General features: G+C 44.7%; 1 protein-coding gene across 5 annotated transcripts in view; it reads right to left on the bottom strand.

Annotated features, from left to right (window-relative positions):
* LOC135517260 (ras-responsive element-binding protein 1-like) overlaps positions 1–23,631 on the bottom strand; it is a 78,392-nt gene that overhangs the window by 16,771 nt on the left and 37,990 nt on the right. For 4 of the 5 annotated variants that reach the window (XM_064941396.1, XM_064941397.1, XM_064941392.1 and 1 more), the window contains 4 exons: positions 10,551–10,679; positions 10,210–10,442; positions 7,608–7,697; positions 5,122–5,285 (listed from right to left, as the gene is read on the bottom strand). In XM_064941396.1, the coding sequence (XP_064797468.1) occupies positions 5,122–5,285; positions 7,608–7,697; positions 10,210–10,442; positions 10,551–10,677 (614 nt within the window). In that variant the 5' untranslated portion in view covers positions 10,678–10,679. Of the gene's footprint in view, positions 1–5,121; positions 5,286–7,607; positions 7,698–10,209; positions 10,443–10,550; positions 10,680–14,032; positions 14,341–23,631 lie in introns of those variants that run through there. The other variant, XM_064941394.1, reaches the window with a different exon arrangement.

Below are 23,631 nucleotides of genomic sequence, written 5' to 3'. Positions count from 1 at the left end.
GCCTAGCCCACAGAGCCCTACATCAGTAGTCAGTCATAGGGCCTCTGAGTGTACTAACATTTGTGTGTGTGCGCGACTGTGCACCCATACTTCACAAGTTGTCCCTGCGCATCTGCTTTAATAAAGGTGGGTACATTATTGTGCAATTGTGTGGGTGAACTTGTTTGCGAGTAACTTTGATAGTGTGTGTATGCATGGATTTGTACTCTAGCTATATCTGTGTATACGTGTGTTTGTGTGAGTGTGACTGCGAGCATGTGAGTGCGCGTCAATAAGTGTGTTTGTCTGTGTAAAACTGTATGTCCGTGGCGTGAGTGTGCACGCCTTTGTGTGTGTGTGTGTGTGTGTGTGTGCGCGCGCATTCGCCAGCATGAGAGAGGAAAGGTCAGCCAGTGTTGGGTCGGCAGCACAGATCTCAGCTTTCACTCTGCCGTCAGTGCCTGGTTTAGAAATAGCAGGCAGGCAGCGAGCTGGCCACCCATCTGGGGACCTGACAGGCTGCAGCCGCATCCCCTGGGCTCTGACCACTGCGTCAGCCAATCCCCAGAGACACAGAGAGACAGAGAGATAGAGAGAGAGAGAGATAGAGAGAGAGAGATAGAGAGAGAGAGATAGATAGAGATAGACACTCAAACTGACAGTGGGGGTTGATGATTCAAAAGCTCCCTTCTCATCCAAACTGAAAAAATCCACTGCATCACCACAGTGGGTGGACAGGGGGCGCTGTAGCATCAAAATGATGCTGCCTGCTCTTGTGCAATGTCACACCAAGGGCACTTCTCCTTACCGTCGCACCTTCTCTATCCCGCTCTTCCCCACTACCCTTTAGTGTCCTCACTGTCCTGTAAAGAGTTAAGCAGAGTGCCCATCCACTACCCCCTGGATCAGTCTATTTGCCAGGCCCTTCGTAGGGTTAGGATGCCTCTCCTTGGCAACAGGCTCACAACAGCAGGCCCCATTTCATGTGATGCTCTGGCAACAAAATGGCTGCTGCCCTGCCAGCCACATGGACAGCTCCATCACATCAGACTAGGGCTGGATCAATTCAGTACCGTGGAACATTCACAATGAAGGTCGCAGATAGGATGAATAGAGACCACTCAAATTCTGAATGTTTCAACTCGCTGATGTATACACCCCTGTGCTTTGATTTTCTTGCCCCAAAGCATTGCTTCTTTTTGGAGTGTTGAGAAAATGCTAAACAGAATGGTGAAAAAGAACACGAATCGGCAAAGAAAACAACTATTTTTTTTATGCAATAATCTTTGTATCGCCTAGTATCTTCTACACAGAATTCAGTGTCATTCCTTAACACTAGAGACCAACACATAAACACACTCTCGTATTCTCTCAGATTGACTCGGCCTACACTCATTCCTTCCTGCCCACACCTCTTCATTCCATACACGAGGGTGAAAAGATGCGCGCTCCAACGACGGAGCAGGCAGACTACTGTCCTGGTGCATCCCTCTCATGCAGATAGATTCAACAGCCAACCGTTTAGATTTTACAACACCACTTTATCAGGATAACTTCAGAAGCTTATGTTGTAGGGCTGGCCAACTCAAAAGGGATGGAGCTTCTCACATCACACATCAATTAAACCTGAAGCCCCCAATTCTAACACACACACCCACAATAAAACCCTAAGAGAGCAGAGAGAGGAAGTCGGTATTTAACCCTGCCATCAGTCAAGTATGCTGGGAGCAGATGCCCTAACAGTTGTTGTTGTGTGTGTGTGTTGAAGTGGGGCAAAGTCATTTTCCTACTTCCTGTACTCTGATTTGCCTAAACAGCGTCAACACACACACACCTTACCCAGAGCATCCCAACCCCCGACAACGCCTATATATTTATCTCTGTGCCACAGTCCCCCATCCCCCTCCAGGCAAACGGTCTGCCCTGACCAACGTTAGCGTGTCAATTCAAAAAGATAACAAGAGCAATTTTAGCTAATTTACAAACAGTATAACATTTTGTAAAAGCAGAATATTTCGGTAATCATTTTTGTAAATGCTTTATCTCCGGGAAAAACTGAGCACAAAAAAGATTTGTTTGTTTACAGATTATTTTGTTTTATAACAACTGCTGGGCTATTCTAAAGGGTGTGTGTCTGCAGTTAGCAACAGGTGCTAACGCTTGGATTTTGCTGGATTTATGTGGGAGCAGTACTCCACATGTGTTTGGGTGGTACTGCTATCACACCTGGGTAGGGAACCATTTACAGAAAGGCTTAAAAACCAAAGCTTTAGTGTTGGTAATACTCTGGGCCTTTCAACGGCATACAATCTTAACCTCCCAAAAGCCAGGGAAAATGCAGAGTGCCAAATTCAAATAGATTACTATAAATATCAAACTTTCATTAAATCACACATGCAAGAAAACAAATTAAAGCTACACTTGTTGTGAATCCAGCCAACATGTCAGATTTCAAAAAGGCTTTTCGGCGAAAGCAAATGATGCTATTATCTGAAGATAGCACCTCTGTAAACAAAGAAAGAAACCATATTTCAACCCTGCAGGCGCGACACAAAACGCAGAAATAAAAATATAATTCATGCCTTACCTTTGACGAGCTTCTTTTGTTAGCACTCCAATATGTCCCATAAACATCACAAATGGTCCTTTTGTTCGATTAATTCCGTCGATATATATCCAAAATGTCCATTTATTTGGCGCATTTGATCCAGAAAAAACACTGGTTCCAACTTGAGCAACGTTACTACAAAATATCTCAAAAGTTACCTGTAAACTTTGCCAAAACATTTCAAACTACTTATGTAACACAACTTTAGGTATTTTTTTACATAAATAATTGATAAAATTGAAGACGGGATGATCTGTGTTCAATACAGGAAGAAAACAAACTGTAGCTAGCTTTCTGGTCATGCGCCTCTAACAGTACACTTCAAGTGACACTAGTTCAAGATGGCCCTACTTCTTCATTACACAAAGCGATAACCTCAACCAATTTCTAAAGACTGTTGACAACCAGTGGAAGCGAGATGAACTGCAAGAAGGTCCCTTAGAAATCTGGATTCCCAACGAAAACCCATTGAAAAGAGAGTTACCTCAAACAAACAAAAAAATCTGAATGTCCTTGGGGTTTAGCCTGCTAAATACAGTGCCTTGCGACAGTATTCGGCCCCCTTGAACTTTGCGACCTTTTGCCACATTTCAGGCTTCAAACATAAAGATATAAAACTGTATTTTTGTGTGAAGAATCAACAAGTGGGACACAATCATGAAGTGGAACGACATTTATTGGATATTTCAAACTTTAACAAATCAAAAACTAAAAAATTGGGCGTGCAAAATTATTCAGGCCCCTTAAGTTAATACTTTGTAGCGCCACCTTTTGCTGCGATTACAGCTGTAAGTCGCTTGGGGTATGTCTCTATCAGTTTTGCACATCGAGAGACTGAAATTGTTTCCCATTCCTCCTTGCAAAACAGCTCGAGCTCAGTGAGGTTGGATGGAGAGCATTTGTGAACAGCAGTTTTCAGTTCTTTCCACAGATTCTCGATTGGATTCAGGTCTGGACTTTGACTTGGCCATTCTAACACCTGGATATGTTTATTTTTGAACCATTCCATTGTAGATTTTGCTTTATGTTTTGGATCATTGTCTTGTTGGAAGACAAATCTCCATCCCAGTCTCAGTTCTTCCAGAATGGTCCTGTATTTGGCTCCATCCATCTTCCCATCAATTTTAACCATCTTCCCTGTCCCTGCTGAAGAAAAGCAGGCCCAAACCATGATGCTGCCACCACCATGTTTGACAGTGGGTATGGTGTGTTCAGGGTGATGCGCTGTGTTGCTTTTACGCCAAACATTACGTTTTGTATTGTTGCCAAAAAGTTCAATTTTGGTTCCATCTGACCAGAGCACCTTCTTCCACATGTTTGGTGTGTCTCCCAGGTGGCTTGTGGCAAACTTTAAACAACACTTTTTATGGATATCTTTAAGAAATGGCTTTCTTCTTGCCACTCTTCCATAAAGGCCAGATTTGTGCCATATACGACTGATTGTTGTCCTATGGACAGAGTCTCCCACCTCAGCTGTAGATCTCTGCAGTTCATCCCGAGTGATCATGGGCCTCTTGGCTGCATCTCTGATCAATCTTCTCCTTGTATGAGCTGAAAGTTTAGAGGGACGGCCAGGTCTTGGTAGATTTGCAGTGGTCTGATACTCCTTCCATTTCAATATTATCGCTTGCACAGTGCTCCTTGGGATGTTTAAAGCTTAGGAAATCTTTTTGTATCCAAATCCGGCTTTAAACTTCTTCATAACAGTATCTCGGACCTGCCTGGTGTCTTCCTTGTTCTTCATGATGCTCTCTGCGCTTTTAACGGACCTCTGAGACTATCACAGTGCAGGTGCATTTATACGGAGACTTGATTACACACAGGTGGATTGTATTTATCATCATTAGTCATTTAGGTCAACATTGGATCATTCAGATATCCTCACTGAACTTCTGGAGAGAGTTTGCTGCACTGAAAGTAAAGGGGCTGAATAATTTTGCAAGCCCAATTTTTCAGTTTTTGATGTTAAAAAAGTTTTTCAATATCCAATAAATGTCGTTCCACTTCATGATTGTGTCCCACTTGTTGTTGATTCTTCACAAAAAAATACAGTTTTATATCTTTATGTTTGAAGCCTGAAATGTGGCAAAAGGTCGCAAAGTTCAAGGGGGCCGAATACTTTCGCAAGGCACTGTACGTCCTGTTGTACTCACAGACATGAATCAAACCGTTTTAGAAACTTCAGAGTGTTTTCTATCCAAATCAACTAATAATATGCATATCTTATCTACTGGGGATGGGTAGCAGGCAGTTGAATTTGGGCATGCATTTCATCCGGACGTGAAAATACTGCCCCGTCACCAAGAAGTTAACACAGTCCACTAAATTTCTTAATGTTCATTTTGTGAGGTGCTGTACAGGCGCACATTAGCAATGAGACATTTTCTTCTAGCCTGTGTGTGATGCGCAAAAATAAAAACAACGCCAAATGCAGAAATCACATCCGCCCCCACCACAATGCCTAAACATTAGTAGGTAGCCCTTTAATACTGAGCAAGGTGGAGAATGAGTCAGAGTATTTGTGCGTGTCTGACCTGTGCATGTTGCCGTTGGTGGTGAAGGTCTGGCCGCAGAAGGAGCATTTGTAGGGCCTCTCTCCGCTGTGCACTAGCATGTGGCGGTCCAGCGAGCTGGCTGAGCTCAGGGCCTTGCCACAGATGCTGCATGAGTGGTCCGTCGCCCCATTGTCCGAGTTGTGCTGGGAGGGGAGAGACAGCGAAAGAGATATTATTACGACACATTATACATTATTACTTCCATTACTGAATGTCAGAGAGCGAGAGGAAGTAGTAGTAGTAGCAGCAGCAGCAGTAGCAGTAGCAGTAGCAGTAGCAGCAGTAGCAGTAGCAGCAGCAGCAGTAGTAGTAGCAGCAGCAGTAGTAGTAGTAGTAGTATCAGTGGTAGTAGTATCAGTAGAAGTAGTAGTATCAGTAGAAGTAGTAGTAGTAGCAGCAGTGGTGGTAGCAGTAGTAGTGGTGGTAGCAGTAGTAGTGGTAGCGGTAGTAGCAGTAACAGCAGTAGCGGAAGTAGCAGTAGTAGTGGCAGCAGTAGTAGCGGTAGTAGTAGTCGCAGTAGTGGCGGTAGTGGTAGTAGCAGTAGTGGTAGTAGCAGTAGCGGTAGTAGCAGTAGTAGCGGTAGTAGCGGTAGTAGCAGTAGTAGCAGTAGTAGTGGTAGTAGCAGTAACGGTATCAGTAGTAGTAGTAGTAGTAGTAGCAGCAGCAGCGGTAGTAGTAGCAGTTGTAGTAGTGGTGGTAGAAGTTGTAGTAGCGGTAGTGGCAGTAGTAGCAGTGGTAGTAGCAGTGGTAGTAGCAGTAATGGCAGTAGCAGTAATAGCAGTAGCAGTAATAGCGGTAGTAGCAGTAGTAGTGGCAGCAGTAGTAGTAGTAGTAGTAGTAGTAGTAGCAGTAGTGGCGGTAGTGGTAGTAGCGGTAGTAGCAGTAGTGGTAGTAGCAGTAGTAGCAGTGGTAGTGGTAGTAGCAGTAGTAGTGGTAGTAGCAGTAGTAGTGGTAGTAGCAGTAGTAGTGGTAGTAGCAGTAGTAGTGGTAGTAGCAGTAGTAGTGGTAGTAGCAGTAGTAGTGGTAGTAGCAGTAGTAGCGGTAGTAGTGGTAGTAGCAGTAACGGTATCGGTAGTAGCAGTAGCAGCAGCAGCGGTAGTAGTAGCAGCAGTAGTAGTGGTAGTAGCAGTTGTAGTAGTGGTAGTAGAAGTTGTAGTAGTGGTAGTGGCAGTAGTAGCAGTGGTAGTGGTAGCGGTGGTAGAAGCAGTGGTAGAAGCAGTGGTAGTAGCAGTAGTGGCAGTAGCAGTAATAGCGGTAGTAGCAGTAGTAGTGGCAGCAGTAGTAGTAGTGGTAGTAGCAGTAGTGGCGGTAGTGGTAGTAGCAGTAGTGGCGGTAGTGGTAGTAGTGGTAGTAGTGGTAGTAGCAGTAGTAGCAGTAGTAGTAGCGGTAGTATCAGTAGTAGTAGCAGCAGCAGCAGTAGTAGTAGTAGTAACAGTAGTAGCTGCAGTAGTAGAGGCAGTAGTAATAGCGGTAGTAGCAGTAGTAGTGGCAGCAGTAGTAGCGGCAGCAGCAGCAGTAGTAGCAGTAGTAGTGGTAGTAATAGTAGCAGTAGTAACGGTAGTAGCAGTAATAGAGGTAGTAGCAGTAATAATAGCGGTAGGAGCAGTAGTAATAGCAGTAGTAACAGTAGTAGCAGTGGTAGTGGTGGTAGTAGTGGTAGTGGCAGTAGTAGCAGTAGTAGTAGTAGCAGTAATAGCAGTGGCAGTAGTAGTAGCAGTAGTAGCAGCAGTAGCGGTAGTAGCAGTAGCGGTATTAGCCGTAGTAGTAGCGGTAGTAATGGTAGCACCGGTAGTGGTAGTAGAAGTAGTATTAGTGGTAGCAGCAGTAGTAGCAGTAGTTGTAGTGCTAGTAGCGGTAGCAGCGGTAGTGGTAGTAGCAGTAGTATTAGTGGTAGTAGTAGTGGTAGCAGCGGTAGTAGCAGTACTATTAGCAGTAGCGATAGTAGCAGCAGTAGTAGTAGCGGTAGTGGAAGCAGAAGTAGTGGAAGCAGAAGTAGTGGTAGGAGGAGTAGAAGTAGCAACAGTAGTAGTAGTAGAAGCAGAAGTAGTAGTGGTGGTGGTAGTGGTAGTGGTAGTAGGAGTAGCAGCAGAAGTAGTAGTAGGAGTAGGAGTAGCAGCAGAAGTAGTAGTAGTTTTGGTAGTAGGAGTAGCAGCAGAAGTAGTAGTAGTAGTAGGAATAGAAGCGGCGGCGGTAGTAGTAGTAGTAGTAGTAGTAGTAGGAGTATAAGTAGCAGAAGTTAGTGGTGGTGGTAGTAGGAGTAGAAGTAGCAGTCGTAGAAGCAGTAGTGGTGGTGGTGGTGGTGGTAGTAGAAGAAGCAGAGGTAGTAGTGGTGGTGGTGGTAGGAGTAGCAGCAGAAATAGTAGTAGAAGCAGAGGTAGTAGTGGTGGTGGTAGGAGTAGCAGCAGCAGAAGTAGTAGAAGTAGTAGAAGTAGCAGCAGAAGTAGTAATGGTAATAGTAGTGTTACCTGTCGGATGTGCATAGTGAGCTGGTGCTGGGTCATACAGTCTTTGTCACACAGCGGACAGATGAAATCTGTATTGACGTCTTTGGCATCCTGTAAAGCAGACACACAAGACCACAAGTTACAACTAATAAGAGAGGCAAGATGGGAGCATACTGTGTCAATGGAGGATCTGGGTTATGCGCGTTGGGATTCATCCCATTGACAGGTGAGACAAGAACTTTCCACTGCGGCTAAATTTGATATTGGAAAGTATAAAAGACGCATGAAAAAAAAATAATAATAATAATAATTGTGGATCGCTAGGTATGTTAGAAATGATTAAGCTTTCATCGTTGGGAGAAGTTTGAGAGGGTTGGCAATAGATGGGATGGCTGACAATGCGCAAGCTTCAAATGGGGCAAATGTCTGTGTTGTTGTAATTCTGCATGGCCAGATAGCTAGCAATGATGACAAGGAACTGTCATGTGAGGAATCATAAGCGGCTCATTTCAGCTTGTTTCTTCTTTTTCTTGATACCATGTCTTGTTTTGAGGTTTTTTAACTGATGTCAATGCTAATATGGCTCAAATTCGCAAGTTAGCTAACCAATAACTTTAACGATGTATTTGAGAAACAATTGCTCATTGTGCAAATGTATTTATGTTTTCAGTAAACATTGGAGACGAAATAGTTAACAATCTAAGCCAACCCCATCTGTTTCGCCCCACAGTTGCGCATTCATCGGTTTTGTTGCTAAACAACCAACCAGTCTATACCATAAAAACACTTGGTCATCGTGGCTTTCATAACTATTGTATAGTTGGGCTGTGGTTGGTGGGGCCTGAAGCACTGATGGCGACTTCATTCACCATAGGGTCTGCCATCCTATCCTTCTGCATGAGTGGAGGGATATACAGCAATGTCATTACTAATATTCTTTTGATAATAAAGACCAGAATGGTCAGGGCAAAATAATATAGGTGAAAAATGTACTTTGCTTTTGTCTGGCAGACCCCCCCCATTGATGATCTGTATTCTGCGGTCGAAATTAGACAAGAGAATTGCACCTGCTCGTCCCAGCGAGTTTTGGATTTGACCCTGACACTCATTCGCCTGTAGCCTGGGTGTGTGTGTGCGGTATGATGCGTTTGTCTTCTTGCATGTATGCGTGTTATGTTGTTTGTGGAGAATGGTGAGGGGGATGTTTCACCTTGAGCTCAGTGTAACCCTACACCCCAGGTCCCACCTTCCTCTCTCTCTCCTGTTGACACTACAGCTGATAATTAACTCGGACTGACTGAACATAGCACTGGACTGTCATGGATCGGCCCATGCACGCACACACTGTATAAGTGTAAAGGTGGCAGAAACAAAATTAGATGCATGCACACAGAAAACCGACTTGCACACAAATATGCATACTTTCTTTCACACACAGACAGAGAATCTTCAAAAACAATCTCTAGGAAGCACTTCCTTTTCCTCTCTTGGAGAGGCCTAGTAAAGGAATTGTTCAGTTCCTTTGCACCGCTGGCTTGGGCTCAAGTCTGTTTCACAGCCCTTCGTCTCGCTGGCATCCAGTGCATTGTAGACATTTTCAGTCCACACACAGACTCAAGTGATCTGGTGCTCAACTCCACTGTATAGTGTGTGGCAACAGAGGTCAAGAAACATCCTTAATCATTCATTCTCCAGTGTGTGTGTGTGTGTGCGCGTGTGTGTGCGTGTCTAGACTGCAGGATGGACAGCGAGCGCGCGAGAACTGAATTGAGTTTTAGGTTTTCAGCAAAAGATGTGACCCCATTTCCTTTTTTTCTGCTGCTCTTTCCAAACCACAGCACAGTGTGAACCCTGCAAGCTGCCACTAGTGACAACCTCTTCACCTGGTAGCATGCGTTGATGCTATAGCTGTGTGTGGCCTATGTTAGAGCTGACAATCTGGTAAATTACGTAATAGGCTTTAAGCCGGTTTCCTCAAGAGGTGAGCACCTGAGAACCTGGCCCCTCCTGTAAGGGGATGTGAAGTACTCTGACACTCTGCATGTCAGGGGTAGGTCGGCCTACAACTCTGGTCCTGGATGGCTCTTCCAGGCTGTGTGTGTGTGTGTGTGTGTGCGTGCGCGCCATAAGTGACAACTGTTTGTCCTACACCCGAGCATTATGGCACCCAATCCCATGCTTTAATAGGAGCCACGTAACCCATGGCCGGGGGAACAAAAGGGGAATTGAGAGGGAGGGACCATTTGTCACTAATTCGTTTGAAGCTGGAACGCGAGAGTTGTGGAGTGAGACGGGGGGATGCTTCTTCACCTGCCCCTACAAACCACCCCCCATCCCTCGGTACTGACACACACACACACACACACACACACACACACACACACACACACACACACACACACACACACACACACACACACACACACACACACACACACACACACACACACACACACACACACACCTTTACATCATTGTTGGAGCCTGGTGGAAAAACTAGCTTTTACTGTAGTGTTCTCTTCTACTTCAACCAGTTGACACATTTCAAATGTGATGCCACACTGACTCAGTCTCCTCCCTGTTCCTCGGTTCGTTTTTTTTACGTGTGTGTGTGTGTTTGTACCGTGTTTCTCCTGGCATTGCGATTGACACTAGTGGGTCTGGGTGGGGTGGTCTTGCTAATGGAGATGGAAGGTGTTGAGGCAGGGGCTGAGGAGGGCTCCATGGCGCCGTTGAGCTGGCCTGCGTTCATCACCGTTGACAACATGGCATTGATGGATGACAAGTCCACGCCCTCTGTCATATTCTCTCCATTTTCATCTTCCTCCTCTCCTTCCTCCATAGCTCCATTACTCCCTGGGAAGAGTGAGGAAACCGCAGTTAGTAAAAGCAAACGAACACACACCAGCTTTGCAACACACAAGAACACTCGGACATGGACACAGGCACATACACCACCCTCACCTGTGTGCTCGTCCTGTGTGTGTGTGGAGTCGGGGGTTTCCTGCCCCTCAGAGTGTTCAGTCTCTACAGTGCTCAACTCAGCGCTCACCCCTCCCCCCGGACGCTTGTCTTCTGTGGCGCCCTCCATCACTGCAGGAACACAACATACACAAAAACTAAGAAGGCGTCGGTACTTTGCAGGGTTGGGGTCAATTCCATTTAAATTCAGGAAGTTACATTAACGTTTACCAGCAACATGTTGCCAGTCCCAAAATATGTAAGGATAACGTAGCTAGCTACTAAGATGAGCACAATGTTCCGTAGCTAGCTACTAGCGTTAGCACAATGTTCTGTAGCTAGCTACTAGCGTTAGCACAATGTTCTGTAGCTAGCTACTAGCGTTAGCACAATGTTCTGTAGATAGCTACTAGCGTTAGCACAATGTTCTGTAGCTAGCTACTAGCGTTAGCACAATGTTCTGTAGCTAGCTACTAGCGTTAGCACAATGTTCTGTAGCTAGCTACTAGCGTTAGCATTTTTCACTACAATAAATTTAAAAAGTACAAGGCATGCGCAGAGATACTGATTCCACATACGTACATACTTGTTAACATGAGGAGTCAGAAGATAGTAAATGAAGTGAGTATGCAGTGCACTTCACAGTGTGCACTAGAGCATAGGTTGGCTATGGAGTGGAAGAAGGGCCTAGAGGGGTTGAGGAGCTGAAGGTTAATGCAGAGGGGAGGAGGAAGAGGAAGGTGACCTTGTGATAGGGAGAGCGAAAGAATACTGGCAGAGTTGATGTCGCTAGCTAGACATGATAGCCTGTATTTTATGACATTAAACCTGTCTCGTATGAGACAAGAGAGGGCGGGCGGGAGGGAGAAAGCGGATGAAATATCCTCCCCTTTCTTTCTATCCTCAGCATAACAGAGCATGCTGTCCGGTCCTCTGGCAGTCTCTATGGGGGTGCCACAGGGTTCAATTCTCAGGCCGACTCTTTTCTCTGTATATATCAATGATGTTGCTCTTGCTGCGGGCGATTCCCTGATCCACCTCCACGCAGACGACACCATTCTGTATACTTCTGGCCCTTCCTTGGACACTGTGCTATCTAACCTCCAAACGAGCTTCAATGCCGTACAACACTCCTTCCGTGGCCTCCAACTGCTCTTAAACGCTAGTAAAACCAAATGCATGCTTTTCAACCGTTCGCTGCCTGCACCCGCACGCCCGACTAGCATCACCACCCTGGATGGTTCCGACCTAGAATATGTGGACATCTATAAGTACCTAGGTGTCTGGCTAGACTGTAAACTCTCCTTCCAGACTCATATCAAACATCCCCAATCTAAAATCAAATCTAGTCGGCTTTCTATTCCGCAACAAAGCCTCCTTCACTCACGCCGCCAAACTTACCCTAGTAAAACTGACTATCCTACCGATCCTCGACTTCGGCGACGTCATCTACAAAATAGCTTCCAACACTCTACTCAGCAAATTGGATGCAGTTTATCACAGTGCCATACGTTTTGTTACTAAAGCACCTTATACCACCTACCACTGCGACCTGTATGCTCTATTCGGCTGGCCCTCGCTACATATTCGTCGCCAGACCCACTGGCTTCAGGTCATCTACAAGTCCATGCTAGGTAAAGCTCCGCCTTATCTCAGTTCACTGGTCACGATGGCAACACCCACCCGTAGCACGCGCTCCAGCAGATGCATCTCACTGATCATCCCTAAAGCCAACACCTCATTTGGCCGCCTTTCGTTCCAGTTCTCTGCTGCCTGTGACTGGAACGAATTGCAAAAATCGCTGAAGTTGGAGAATTTTATCTCCCTCACCAACTTCAAACATCTGCTATCTGAGCAGCTAACCGATCGCTGCAGCTGTACATAGTCTATTGGTAAATAGCCCACCCAATTTTACCTACCTCTTCCCTATACTGTTTATATTTATTTACTTTTCTGCTCTTTTGCACACCAATATCTCTACCTGTACATCTGATCATTTATCACTCCAGTGTTAATCTGCAAAATTGGAATTATTCGCCTACCTCCTCATGCCTTTTGCACACAATGTATATAGACTCTCTTTTTTCTTCCACTGTGTTATTGACTTGTTAATTGTTTACTCCATGTGTAACTCTGTTGTTGTCTGTTCACACTGCTATGCTTTATCTTGGCCAGGTTGAAGTTGCAAATGAGAACTTGTTCTCAACTAGCCTACCTGGTTAAATAAAGGTGAAATAAAATTTAAAAAACAACAATTGAGTAAGAAACCAATCACAGCAGGCCACCAATAGTGTCTATGGTCCATGGTCAAGTAAAGCCATAGGCCCCCAGCCACTACCCAGTCAAGCACACACAGATTCAAGCCCTTGGTTTCCCTATCCACTCTCCGCACCCGGGCCAGTCTCCGATGGGAGGGTTTGGGGGGGGGCTAATCTCTAACTCCATGTTAGACTGGCGTTTTCTGTACCATCCCCCCAGGCCCATCCTGTATCCAGCACACATCCCTAACTTTGCCTACTATTGTTATCTGGCCCAGCTAACATGCTATGACACAGTATCACAGGAGATCCAGCTAATACAGACGGTGACCGAAAAACAGACAACTGACAGAGAGAGAGGACAAAAGAGAAGGATGCAGGAGAGGGGTAGATGGAAAAAGGAAAGAAAGAAGGGGGAAGGAGAGATAGACACAGAATAAGCAAGAAAGAGGAGAGAAGAGGGGTGAGAGAGCCCAAATAAGAGAGCCCCCCCCACCCCGTTAATTGCAGATTCCCGTTCACAGCCCCACAGGAAGCTCCTCTCCGGTCCAGGCCACTTCCTCCTCCTCATGGAGGGAGGGTTGGAGTGTGTGTGGGTGTGTGTGTGTGTGTTTTAGTGTCTGCATTCCTCTACATTGGCTTTCCAAACGACTCACCCTAACCAGAGTGAATAAAAAAAGGTAGAGAAATAAAGGGATGGAGGACAGGAGTTGAGGGTGATAGAGAGAAATGAAAGGGGGGGAAAGCCTTGGAAATGGAGAAGTAGAGAGATGAGATGGAGGAGAGGAAAAGGAGGAGATGAGGGGGGAGAGTGGGTGAAAGAGGTGAGCTTGAACAGACTGGTGACGGCTGGTTGTGTTTATTCTAGTGAGTCCCGGGAGGGAGTAGAGAAGTGGCATTACAGACTAAGGGTGTAATGGTTCGCCAAACCCACGGATGGGTATGTATTGCGGTTGTGGGGTCAAGGTTCAATTTTGGTACACAGGGAATTGAAATGCCAACAATACATTTTTTATTGACTGTAGTTAATTTTTTCTACTCATTCAAGGGTTTTTATTTAGTTTGACTATTTTCTACATTGTAAAATAGTGAAGACCTCAAAACTATGAAATAACACATGGAATCATGTAGTAACCAAAAAAGTGTTGGTTGAGATTCTTCAAAGTAGCCACTCTTTGCCTTGTGGACAGCTTTGCACACTCTTGGCATGCTCTCAACCAGCCTCACCTGGAAAGCTTTTCAAAAAGTCTTGAAGGAGTTCCCACATATGCTGAGCACTTGTTGGCTGCTTTCACTTCACTTTGCAGTCCAACTCATCCCAAACCATCTCAATTGGGTTGAGGTCAGGTGATTGTGGAGGCGAGGTCATCAGATGCAGCACCATCACTCTCTTTCTTGGTCAAATAGCCCTTACACAGCCTGGGCGAGTGTTTTGGGTCATTGTGCTGCTGAAAAACAAATGATAGACCACTAAGCGTAAACCAGATGGGTTGGTGTATCACTGCAGAATGCTGTGGTAGCCACGATGATTAATTGTGCCTTGAATTCTAAATAAATCACAGACAGTGTCACCAGCAAAGCACTCTCACAACTCCTCCTCCATGCTTCACAGTGGGAACCACACATGCAGAGATCATCTGTTCACTTACACCGGTCTAATGTCCATTGCTCGTGTTTCTTGGCCTAAACAAGTCTCTTCTTCTTATTGGTTACCTTTAGTCGTGATTTCTCTGCAGCAATTTGACCATGAAGGCCTGATTCACACAGTCTCCTCTGAACAGTTGATGTTGGGATGTGTCTGTTACTTGAACTCTGTGAAGCAGTAATTTGAGCTGCAATTTCTGAGGATGGTAACTCGAATAAACTTATCCTCTGCGGCAGAGGTAACTCTGGGTCTTCCTTTCCTGTGGAGGCCCTCATGAGAGCCAGTTTCATCATAGCGCTTGATGGTTTTTGCGACTGCACTTGAAGAAACTTTCAAAGTTCTTGAAATGTTCTGTATTGACTGACCTTCATGTCTTAAAGTAATGATGGACTGCCGTTTCGCTTTGCTTATTTGAGCTGTTCTTGCCATAATATGGACGTGGTCTTTTAACAAATAGGGCTATCTTCTGTATACCACCCCTACCTTGTCAAAAGACAACTGATTGGCTCAAACACATTAAGGAGGAAAGAAATTCCACAAATTAACTTTAAACAAGGCACACCTGTCAATCGAAATGCATTCCAGGTAACTACCTCATGAAGCTGGTTGAGAGAATGCCAAGAGTGTGCAATGCTGTCAGGGTGGCTATTTGAAGAATCTCAAATATATTTTGATTTGTTTTACACTTTTTTGTTACTACATGATTCCATGTGTTATTTCATAGTTGATGTCTTCACTTTCATTCCCCAATGTAGAAAATAGTAAAAATAAAGAAAAACCCTGGAATCAGTAGGAGTTATTATGATGAAGGCATACCAACACTATGTATTTTCTTAAATGAAAACACGATTACTCATCAACACCCCTATTACAAACAGCAACACGGCCTAAGCAGGTGCAGTGTCACAAACCCTTCTGTCAGAGTGCGAGGGGTGTGTGTGCATGTCTCACTCCAAGTCTTATAGCTACTGCATCCCATGTACAAAATATTTCGCCTTTTTTCATTGACATAAATTACTCTACAGGCATATCAAAGTTCCAGAGTGGGATCCTTGATAGTTTAAAACAGTTATGGGCCATTTTATACAGAGGAATTGGCATAGTAGGGAATGTAACCAATAGTAGACTATGTCCTTTACTTGCATCACTGCACATCAAGTGGGCTCCCGAGTGACGCAGCTGTCTAAAGGCACCGCATCTCAGTGCTAAGGCACCGCTTCTCAGAGGCATCACTACAGACCCTGGTTTGACTCCAGGCTATATCACAACTGGCCATGATTGGGTGTCCCATATGGCAGCTCACAATTGGCCCAGCGTCGTTAGGGTTTGGCTGGAGTAGGCCATCATTGTAAATAAGAATTTGTTCTTAACTGACTTGTCTAGTTAAACACATTTTAAAAAAACATCTTGCAAATCACCAGTAGAGGGCCACCATTTTGAATCCATTTTCACGTTCACTCTGCTTACAAATCGGATCATAACTTTAAAACTAGCAAAGATCCCACACTGGAACTTTGATAAACCAGTAGAGTATATTATGTTCAACATCATATACAGTGGCTTCGGAAAGTATTCAGACCCCTTAACTTTTTCTACATTTTGTTACGTTACAGCCTTATTCCAAAATGGATAAAATAAATACAAATCCTCAGCAATCTACACACAATACCCCATAGTAACAAAGAGAAAACAGGTTTTTTAAATTTTTATAAATGTATTAAAATAAAAAAAAATAGAAATAACAGACGTACGAATTCCGACCATTTGCTATGAGACTCGAAATTGAGCTCAGGTGCATCCTGTTTCCATTGATCATCCTTGAGATGTTTCTACAACTTGATTGGACATAATTTGGAAAGGTGCACGCATCTATATATTAAGGTCCCACAGTTGACAGTGCATGTCAGCGCAGTCCGTAGAGCTCTGAGACTTATGTCAGAGGGATTTTGGTGGGATTTTGTCGAGGCACAGTTCTGGGGAAGGGTACCAAAACAATTCTGCAGCTCTGAAGGTCCACCAAGAACACAGTAGCCTCTGTCATTCTTAAATGGACAAAGTTTGGAATCAAGACTCTTCTTTTATTTATTTTTTATATAACCTTTAACTAGGCAAGTCAGTTATGAACAAATTCTTATTTACTTCCTAGAGCTGGCCGCCCGACCAAACTGAGCAATCAGGGGAGAAGGGCCTTGGTCAGGGAGGTGACCAAGGACCCGATGATCACTCTGACAGAGCTCCAGAGTTCCTCTGTGGAGCTCGGAGAACCTTCCAGAAGGACAACCGTCTCTGCAGCACTCCACCAATAAGGCCTTTATGGTGGAGTGGCCAGACGGAAGCCACTCCTCAGTAAAAGGCACATGACAGTCCGCTTGGAACTTGCCAAAAGGTACCTAAAGACTCTCAGACCATGAGAAACAAGATTGTCTGGTCTGATGAAACCAAGATTGAACTCTTTGGCCTGAATGCCAAGCGTCACATCTGGAGGAAACCTGGCACCATCCCTACGGTAAAATATGGTGGTGTCAGCATCATGCAGTTTTTCAGCAGCAGGGACTGGGAGACTAGTCAGGATCGAGGGAAAGATGAACGGATCAAAGTACATAGTGATCGTTGATGAAAACCAACTCCAGAGTGCTCAGGACCTCAGACTGATCCGAAGGTTCACCTTCCAGCAGGAAAATGACCCTAAGCACACAGCCAAGACAATGCAGGAGTAGCTCGGGACAAGTCTCTGAATGTCCGAGCGGCCCAGCCAGAGCCCGGACTTGAACCCGATCGAAAATCCCTGAGAGACCCGAAAATAGCGGTGCAACGACGCTCCTCATCCAACCTGACAGAGCTTGAGAGGATCTGCAGAGAGGAATGGGAGAAACTCCCCAAATACAGGTGTGCCAAACTTGTAGCATCCTACCCAAGAAGACTTGAGGCTGTTGAAGCCAAAAGGTGCTTCAACAAAGTACTGAGTAAAGGGTCTGAATACTTATGTAAATGTGATAGTTAAAAAAATAAAAAATAAATAAACTTTAGCAAACATTTCTAAAAACCTGTTTTTGCTTTGTCATTATGGGGTATTGTCTGAAGATTGATGGGGGGGACTATGTAAATCATTTTTGAATAAGGCTGTAATGAAACAGAATGTGGAAAAAGTCAATGGCCTGAATACTTTCCTTACACACTATCATTTTTGGGGGACAAATCAAATGTTAAAAAAAGTTGTTTTGAAATCAAAACACTACTAGTACTCATATTACAGAGCAAGCTGTAAAGCTTCATATGACACCAATGCCTTATAGCACCTACAGATGAAACACTGGAGTCTTGAAGGAGGCCTGGGTAAGGCCAAAATGTTATAAATATGCCAACTTTGATCACTTATTTCTTAATTATGCTTTTAGATACAAATGTCAAATAAATATCAACAATCCTTCCTCCAAAGTACTATTCTATGGATTACATTGTTTTTGTCTGGGTTTTTGTGAGGAATCACTCGCACACAGGATATAAAAACCATAAACTCCCTGGTGTTGCAAGTAGCACCATGCCCAGACCACCAGAGTCATTAAAACTCACTACCTTATTAAATAATGGAAAAAAATAATGAAAGCCACTGGTTTACAACTACCAAAGTATTGTGGAGTAGTATGTAGCTAATGGAGTAGCAGCTCTAACTAGCAATACAAAGCACAGACTAAGTAATATGGTCATGTTGAATAGTGGGGGGGTTGGCCAAGGGGTGTGTGTGTGTTAACCGCAGATTTCAAGATTAGCCGTGGATTTGTTTTCTTTCATTAGCTGAGTATTACCCCCTCCCTCCATCCCGCACTCTGATTGGTGGATCAAACGCTTGGGCAGCACTTTTTATGGCCTGCTAAAATGAACTGCAACAGATGGTGGGAACCGAGAAGAGGGAGAGGGGAGAGGAGAGGAAGGATGAAAGAGGGATAGATGGAGGAAAGAAAGAGGGGGAGAGACAGGAGGAGAGGGAGGAGAGAAGAGATACCGATGCAGAGGGGAGTTGGAGAAACGAAAGAAGGCCAAGCGGAAAAAAAGGTGTGGGGAGAGGAGAGAGATTGCACAAGAGCCGTGCTAGGTTTCCAGATTTCTGTTGTGATGTTTCAAAGCAGGCAACTGGAGGAGAGTGTTGCACTTGTTTGGAGATTCCAACACACTCTCATGGAGAGAAAGTGCTGTGTGTTACAGGAGAGGAGTGTGTGCATGCGTGTAGATGGTGCGGGGGAGGAGGGGCAGCAGTGGCTGCTGTTACTACATCTGTTCCCAGCCATCACTCTCACTACAGCTTTGACCCCCCCCCCCATCCTACACACAGACACTACACTGTGTGTGTGTGTGGATGGAAAAGTCTCCACACTGTGCCAAAGAGCAGCAAAGAAGAATGCCTCTCCACGCCTCTCCTCTCTTCTCCTGTCCTATCCTGTCCTGTCCCCTCCCCTACCCTCATCTATCGTTGGGCCCCTTGCAGCTCGCACTCCCTTCCTCTCAGACTCCTCCCACCTCCATTTGCTCTCCCTCTTCTTCCCCCTCTCTCCATCTTGTTTTGTCTGACTGCCTTGCTCGGTCCTTCCCTCCATCCTCTCTCACACTCGCTCTCTCGGCTTCTCTCCTTTTCTTCATTGTAACTCCTGTCAACTTCTGTAACTCTTTAACCTCAATCTGAACAACACATCTGCATTGGTTGTTACACTTTATTTGCAAAACTTTATAATCGTGTTCAATTAATTACAGGGTGCTCATATATATTAATTATATAGCCAGCTAAGTTCATGAAGTTGGATTGATTAATGGAAGTATTAGGCTATGCAATCAACTATTTCAATAGATTATTGGAAACTGTAGCCATTTTTTTTAGGTTTCAAGTCCTATGTGAAAATACTCTCAATCAATCAACTTGCAGAAGCCAAAGACATTGATTTAAATATAGCAACCGCCACCACCATCCCCTTCCACACACAGTCAGTCTGCCACCAATCTGGCAACCGCATGAGTCAGCTGACAAGGTCATACGGGTGGTCGCACCACAGCCCTCCTGCTGGTCTAGAGGGGACACCAGTGTGAGGACAAAACGCTGGTGACAAATCACTTGTGACATGTTTCCATAGATTTAAAGCCACCATTCTGTCTCCCTTACTTTATTAAAAATTAGTGCCTTCGGAAAGTATTCAGACCCCTTGACTTTTTCCTTATTTTGTTAGGTTACAGCCTTATTGCAAAACCTTATTAAATACATAACAAATCCTCAGCAATCTACACACAAATAACCCATAATGACAAAACGAACAGGGTTTTAAAAATGTTTGCTAATTTATAAATAAATAAAATGTAAATGTCACATTTACATAAGTATTCAGACCCTTTACTCAGGACTTTGTTGAAACACCTTTGGCAATGATTACGGACTCAAATATTCTTGGGTATGACGCTACAAGCCTGGCACACCTGTATTTGGGGAGTTTCTCCCATTCTTCTCTGCAGATCCTCTCAAGCTCTATCAGGTTGGATGGGGAGAGTTGCTGCACAGATATTTTCAGCTCTGGAGCAGGTTTTCATCAAGGATCTCTCAGTACTTTGCTCCGCTCATCTTTGCCTCGATCCTGACTAGTCTCCCAGTACCTGCCTCTGAAAACACCCACACAGCTTGATGCTGCCACCACCATGCTTCACCGTAGGGATGGTGCCAGGTTTCCTTCAGATATGACGCTTGGCATTCAGGCCAAAGAGTTCAATCTTGGTTTCATCAGACCAGACAATCTTGTTTCTCATGCCCTGAGAGTCTTCAGGTGCCTTTTGGCAAACTTGTAGCGGACTGTCATGTGCCTTTTACTGAGGAGTGGCTTCCGTCTGGCCACTCTACCATAAAGGCCTGATTGCCGAAGTGCTGCAGAGATGGTTGTCCTTCTGGAAGGTTCTCCCATCTCCACAGAGGAACTCTGGTTCTCTGTCAGAGTGACTCGGGTTCTTGGTCACCTCCCTGACCAAGGCCCTTCTCCCCCGATTGCTAAGTTTGGCCGGGCAGTCAGCTCTAGGAAGAGTCTTTGTGGTTCCAAACTTCTTCCATTTAAGAATGACGGAGGTCACTGTGTTCTTGGGGACCTTCAATACTGCATAATTATTTTGGTACCCTTCCCCAGATCTGTGCCTCGACACAATCCGTTTTCGGAGGTCTAGGACAATTCCTTCGACCTCATGGTTTGGTTTTTGCTCTGACATGCACTGCCAACTGTGGGACCTTACATAAACAGGTGTGTTCCTTTAAAAATCATCCAATCAATTGAATATACCACAGGTGGACAACAAGCAAGTTGTAGAAACATCTCAAGGATGGTCAATGGAAACAGGATGCACCAGAGCTCAATTTAGATTCTCATAGCAAAGGGTCTGAATACTTATGTAAAAAAGTTAAGCATTTGCTAAAATTTCTAAAACCTGTTTTCGCTTTGTCATTATGGGATATTGTGTGTAGATTTCTGAGGATGGTCTTTAAAAAAAAAAATCAATTTTAGAATAATGTGGTAACGTAACAAAATGTAGAAAATACTTTCCGAAGGCATTGAGTTTAAACCAGGGCTAACTTTGCATCACCTTGAGCAACTTTGCTACTTGTATTAGACTCAAAACTACAACCATTGTTTAAGACGCAATATGCAGAAATCTTTCTGCCATTTCCTAATAGTTTGCATAATTTCAGTATGTGACAACACAAGCAATTTTAGTGTAGAGAATCATTATACCATCTAAACAACTGAATATATATTTTTAGCTGTTTGAAGCTGGTGTACAAAACCGAAAGTATAAGAAGCAAAAACGAAACTTAAGAACGGGAAGAATAGAAATAGCACACAGAACAGATCTAGAGATTACCGCTTCTTAGACTTGCTTTCAATGAGAATGACAGATCTACAACTCACATTTCTATGTTAATTCGGTCGGGTCATCAAAAAGTTACATATTGCAGCTTTATGTTCAATGAGTAATACATTAAATAAGGAAGTTGAGTCCTCTACCAGCAAGGCAGATAGAGAGACAATGAGCCCTGAGCCAAACTGCCAAAACTGACACATGCTCTTCAAAGCAAACATTGGGAGTGGGGGGGGGGGCGGTTGCTCTCACCCAGCACTAACAGAGCAGTGTTGTTTATAACCCGTTCACCTTTGGGTCGCTCACGACGTTAGCACGCTAACTAGCTAGCGTTGTGTTAAATATGAGAGAGAGCGAGAGATGGAGAGAGAGGGAGGATGCAAGGATGCCTTTTCAAAGCATTCCACTGGTGGCTACAGCCGGGTGTCGTGGGGAGTTGTCTTACGTAGAAGAGTGTTTTTGTGTGAGTGTGCGTGTATGAGAGAGAGGAGCCATCTTTATCAAGGCTGGCTTGTCAGTTCACAGACTGGGTTAGGTAGGGACTTGGGGGAAAGGAGAGAAGGGGAGAGGGAGGGAGAGATCCGATGACCACATGTTGGCTATTTATTACCCCCTCCTAACTGTCTCTCTACTGACACCAAGAGAAGTCAACTTTCCCTCCTGATGGTCCCTCTCCTGACACCAAGAGAAGTCAACTTTCCCTCCTGACTGTCTCTCTCCTGACACCAAGAGAAGTCAACTTTCCCTCCTGATGGTCCCTCTCCTGACACCAAGAGAAGTCAACTTTCCCTCCTGACTGTCTCTCTCCTGACACCAAGAGAAGTCAACTTTCCCTCCTGATGGTCCCTCTCCTGACACCAAGAGAAGTCAACTTTCCCTCCTGACACCAAGAGAAGTCAACTTACCCTCCTGATGGTCCCTCTCCTGACACCAAGAGAAGTCAACTTTCCCTCCTAACTGTCTCTCTCCTGACACCAAGAGAAGTCAACTTTCCCTCCTGATGGTCCCTCTCCTGACACCAAGAGAAGTCAACTTACCCTCCTGATGGTCCCTCTCCTGACACCAAGAGAAGTCAACTTTCCCTCCTGACACCAAGAGAAGTCAACTTTCCCTCCTAACTGTCTCTCTCCTGACACCAAGAGAAGTCAACTTTCCCTCCTAACTGTCTCTCTCCTGACACCAAGAGAAGTCAACTTTCCCTCCTGACGGTCCCTCTCCTGACACCAAGAGAAGTCAACTTTCCCTCCTGACGGTCCCTCTCCTGACACCAAGAGAAGTCAACTTACCCTCCTGACGGTCCCTCTCCTGACACCAAGAGAAGTCAACTTTCCCTCCTAACAGTCTCTCTCCTGACACCAAGAGAAGTCAACTTTCCCTCCTAACTGTCTCTCTCCTGACACCAAGAGAAGTCAACTTTCCCTCCTAACTGTCTCTCTCCTGACACCAAGAGAAGTCAACTTTCCCTCCTGATGGTCTCTCTCCTGACACCAAGAGAAGTCAACTTTCCCTCCTGATGGTCTCTCTCCTGACACCAAGAGAAGTCAACTTTCCCTCCTGACGGTCCCTCTCCTGACACCAAGAGAAGTCAACTTTCCCTCCTGACGGTCCCTCTCCTGACACCAAGAGAAGTCAACTTCCCATTCTTTAAAAAATATATATACTTTACCTTTATTTAACTAGGCAAGTCAGTTAAGAACAAATTCTTATTTTCAATGACGGCCTAGGAAGTGGGTTAACTGCCTTGTTCAGGGGCAGAACGACAGATTTTTACCTTGTCAGCTCAGGGATTCGATCTTGCAACCTTCCGGTTATTGGTCCTCTAAACACTAGGCCACCTGCCGTCCTAACGGTCTCTCTCCTGACACCAAGAGAAGTCAACCTTCCCTCCTAACGTTCTTTTTATTTATTTCATCAGATAGGCCAGTTGAGAACAAGTTCTCATTTACAACTGCGACCTGGCCCAGATAAAGCAAAGCAGTGTGACAAAAACAACAGTGTTACACACGGGATAAACAAACATACCTTTCTATTGTGTTATTGACTGTAAGGCAATAAATAGGCCAATAGTGGTGAAGTAATTACAATTTAGCAATTTACACTGGAGTGATATATGTGCAGATGAGGATGTGTAAGTAGAAATACTGGTGTGCAAAAGAGCAGAAAAAATAAATATGGGGATGAGGTAGGGAGTTGGTTGGATGGGCTATTTACAGATGGCCTGTGTACAGCTGCAGCGATCGGTAAGCTGCTCTGACAGCTGACGCTTAAAGTTAGAGAGAGATATAAATCTCCAACTTCAGTGTTTTTT

The sequence above is a fragment of the Oncorhynchus masou genome, chromosome 28 (genome assembly GCF_036934945.1).
Source record: "Oncorhynchus masou masou isolate Uvic2021 chromosome 28, UVic_Omas_1.1, whole genome shotgun sequence".
In the NCBI taxonomy this organism is placed as follows: Eukaryota; Metazoa; Chordata; class Actinopteri; order Salmoniformes; family Salmonidae; genus Oncorhynchus; species Oncorhynchus masou.
This window is presented reverse-complemented; position numbering and strand designations above follow the sequence as displayed.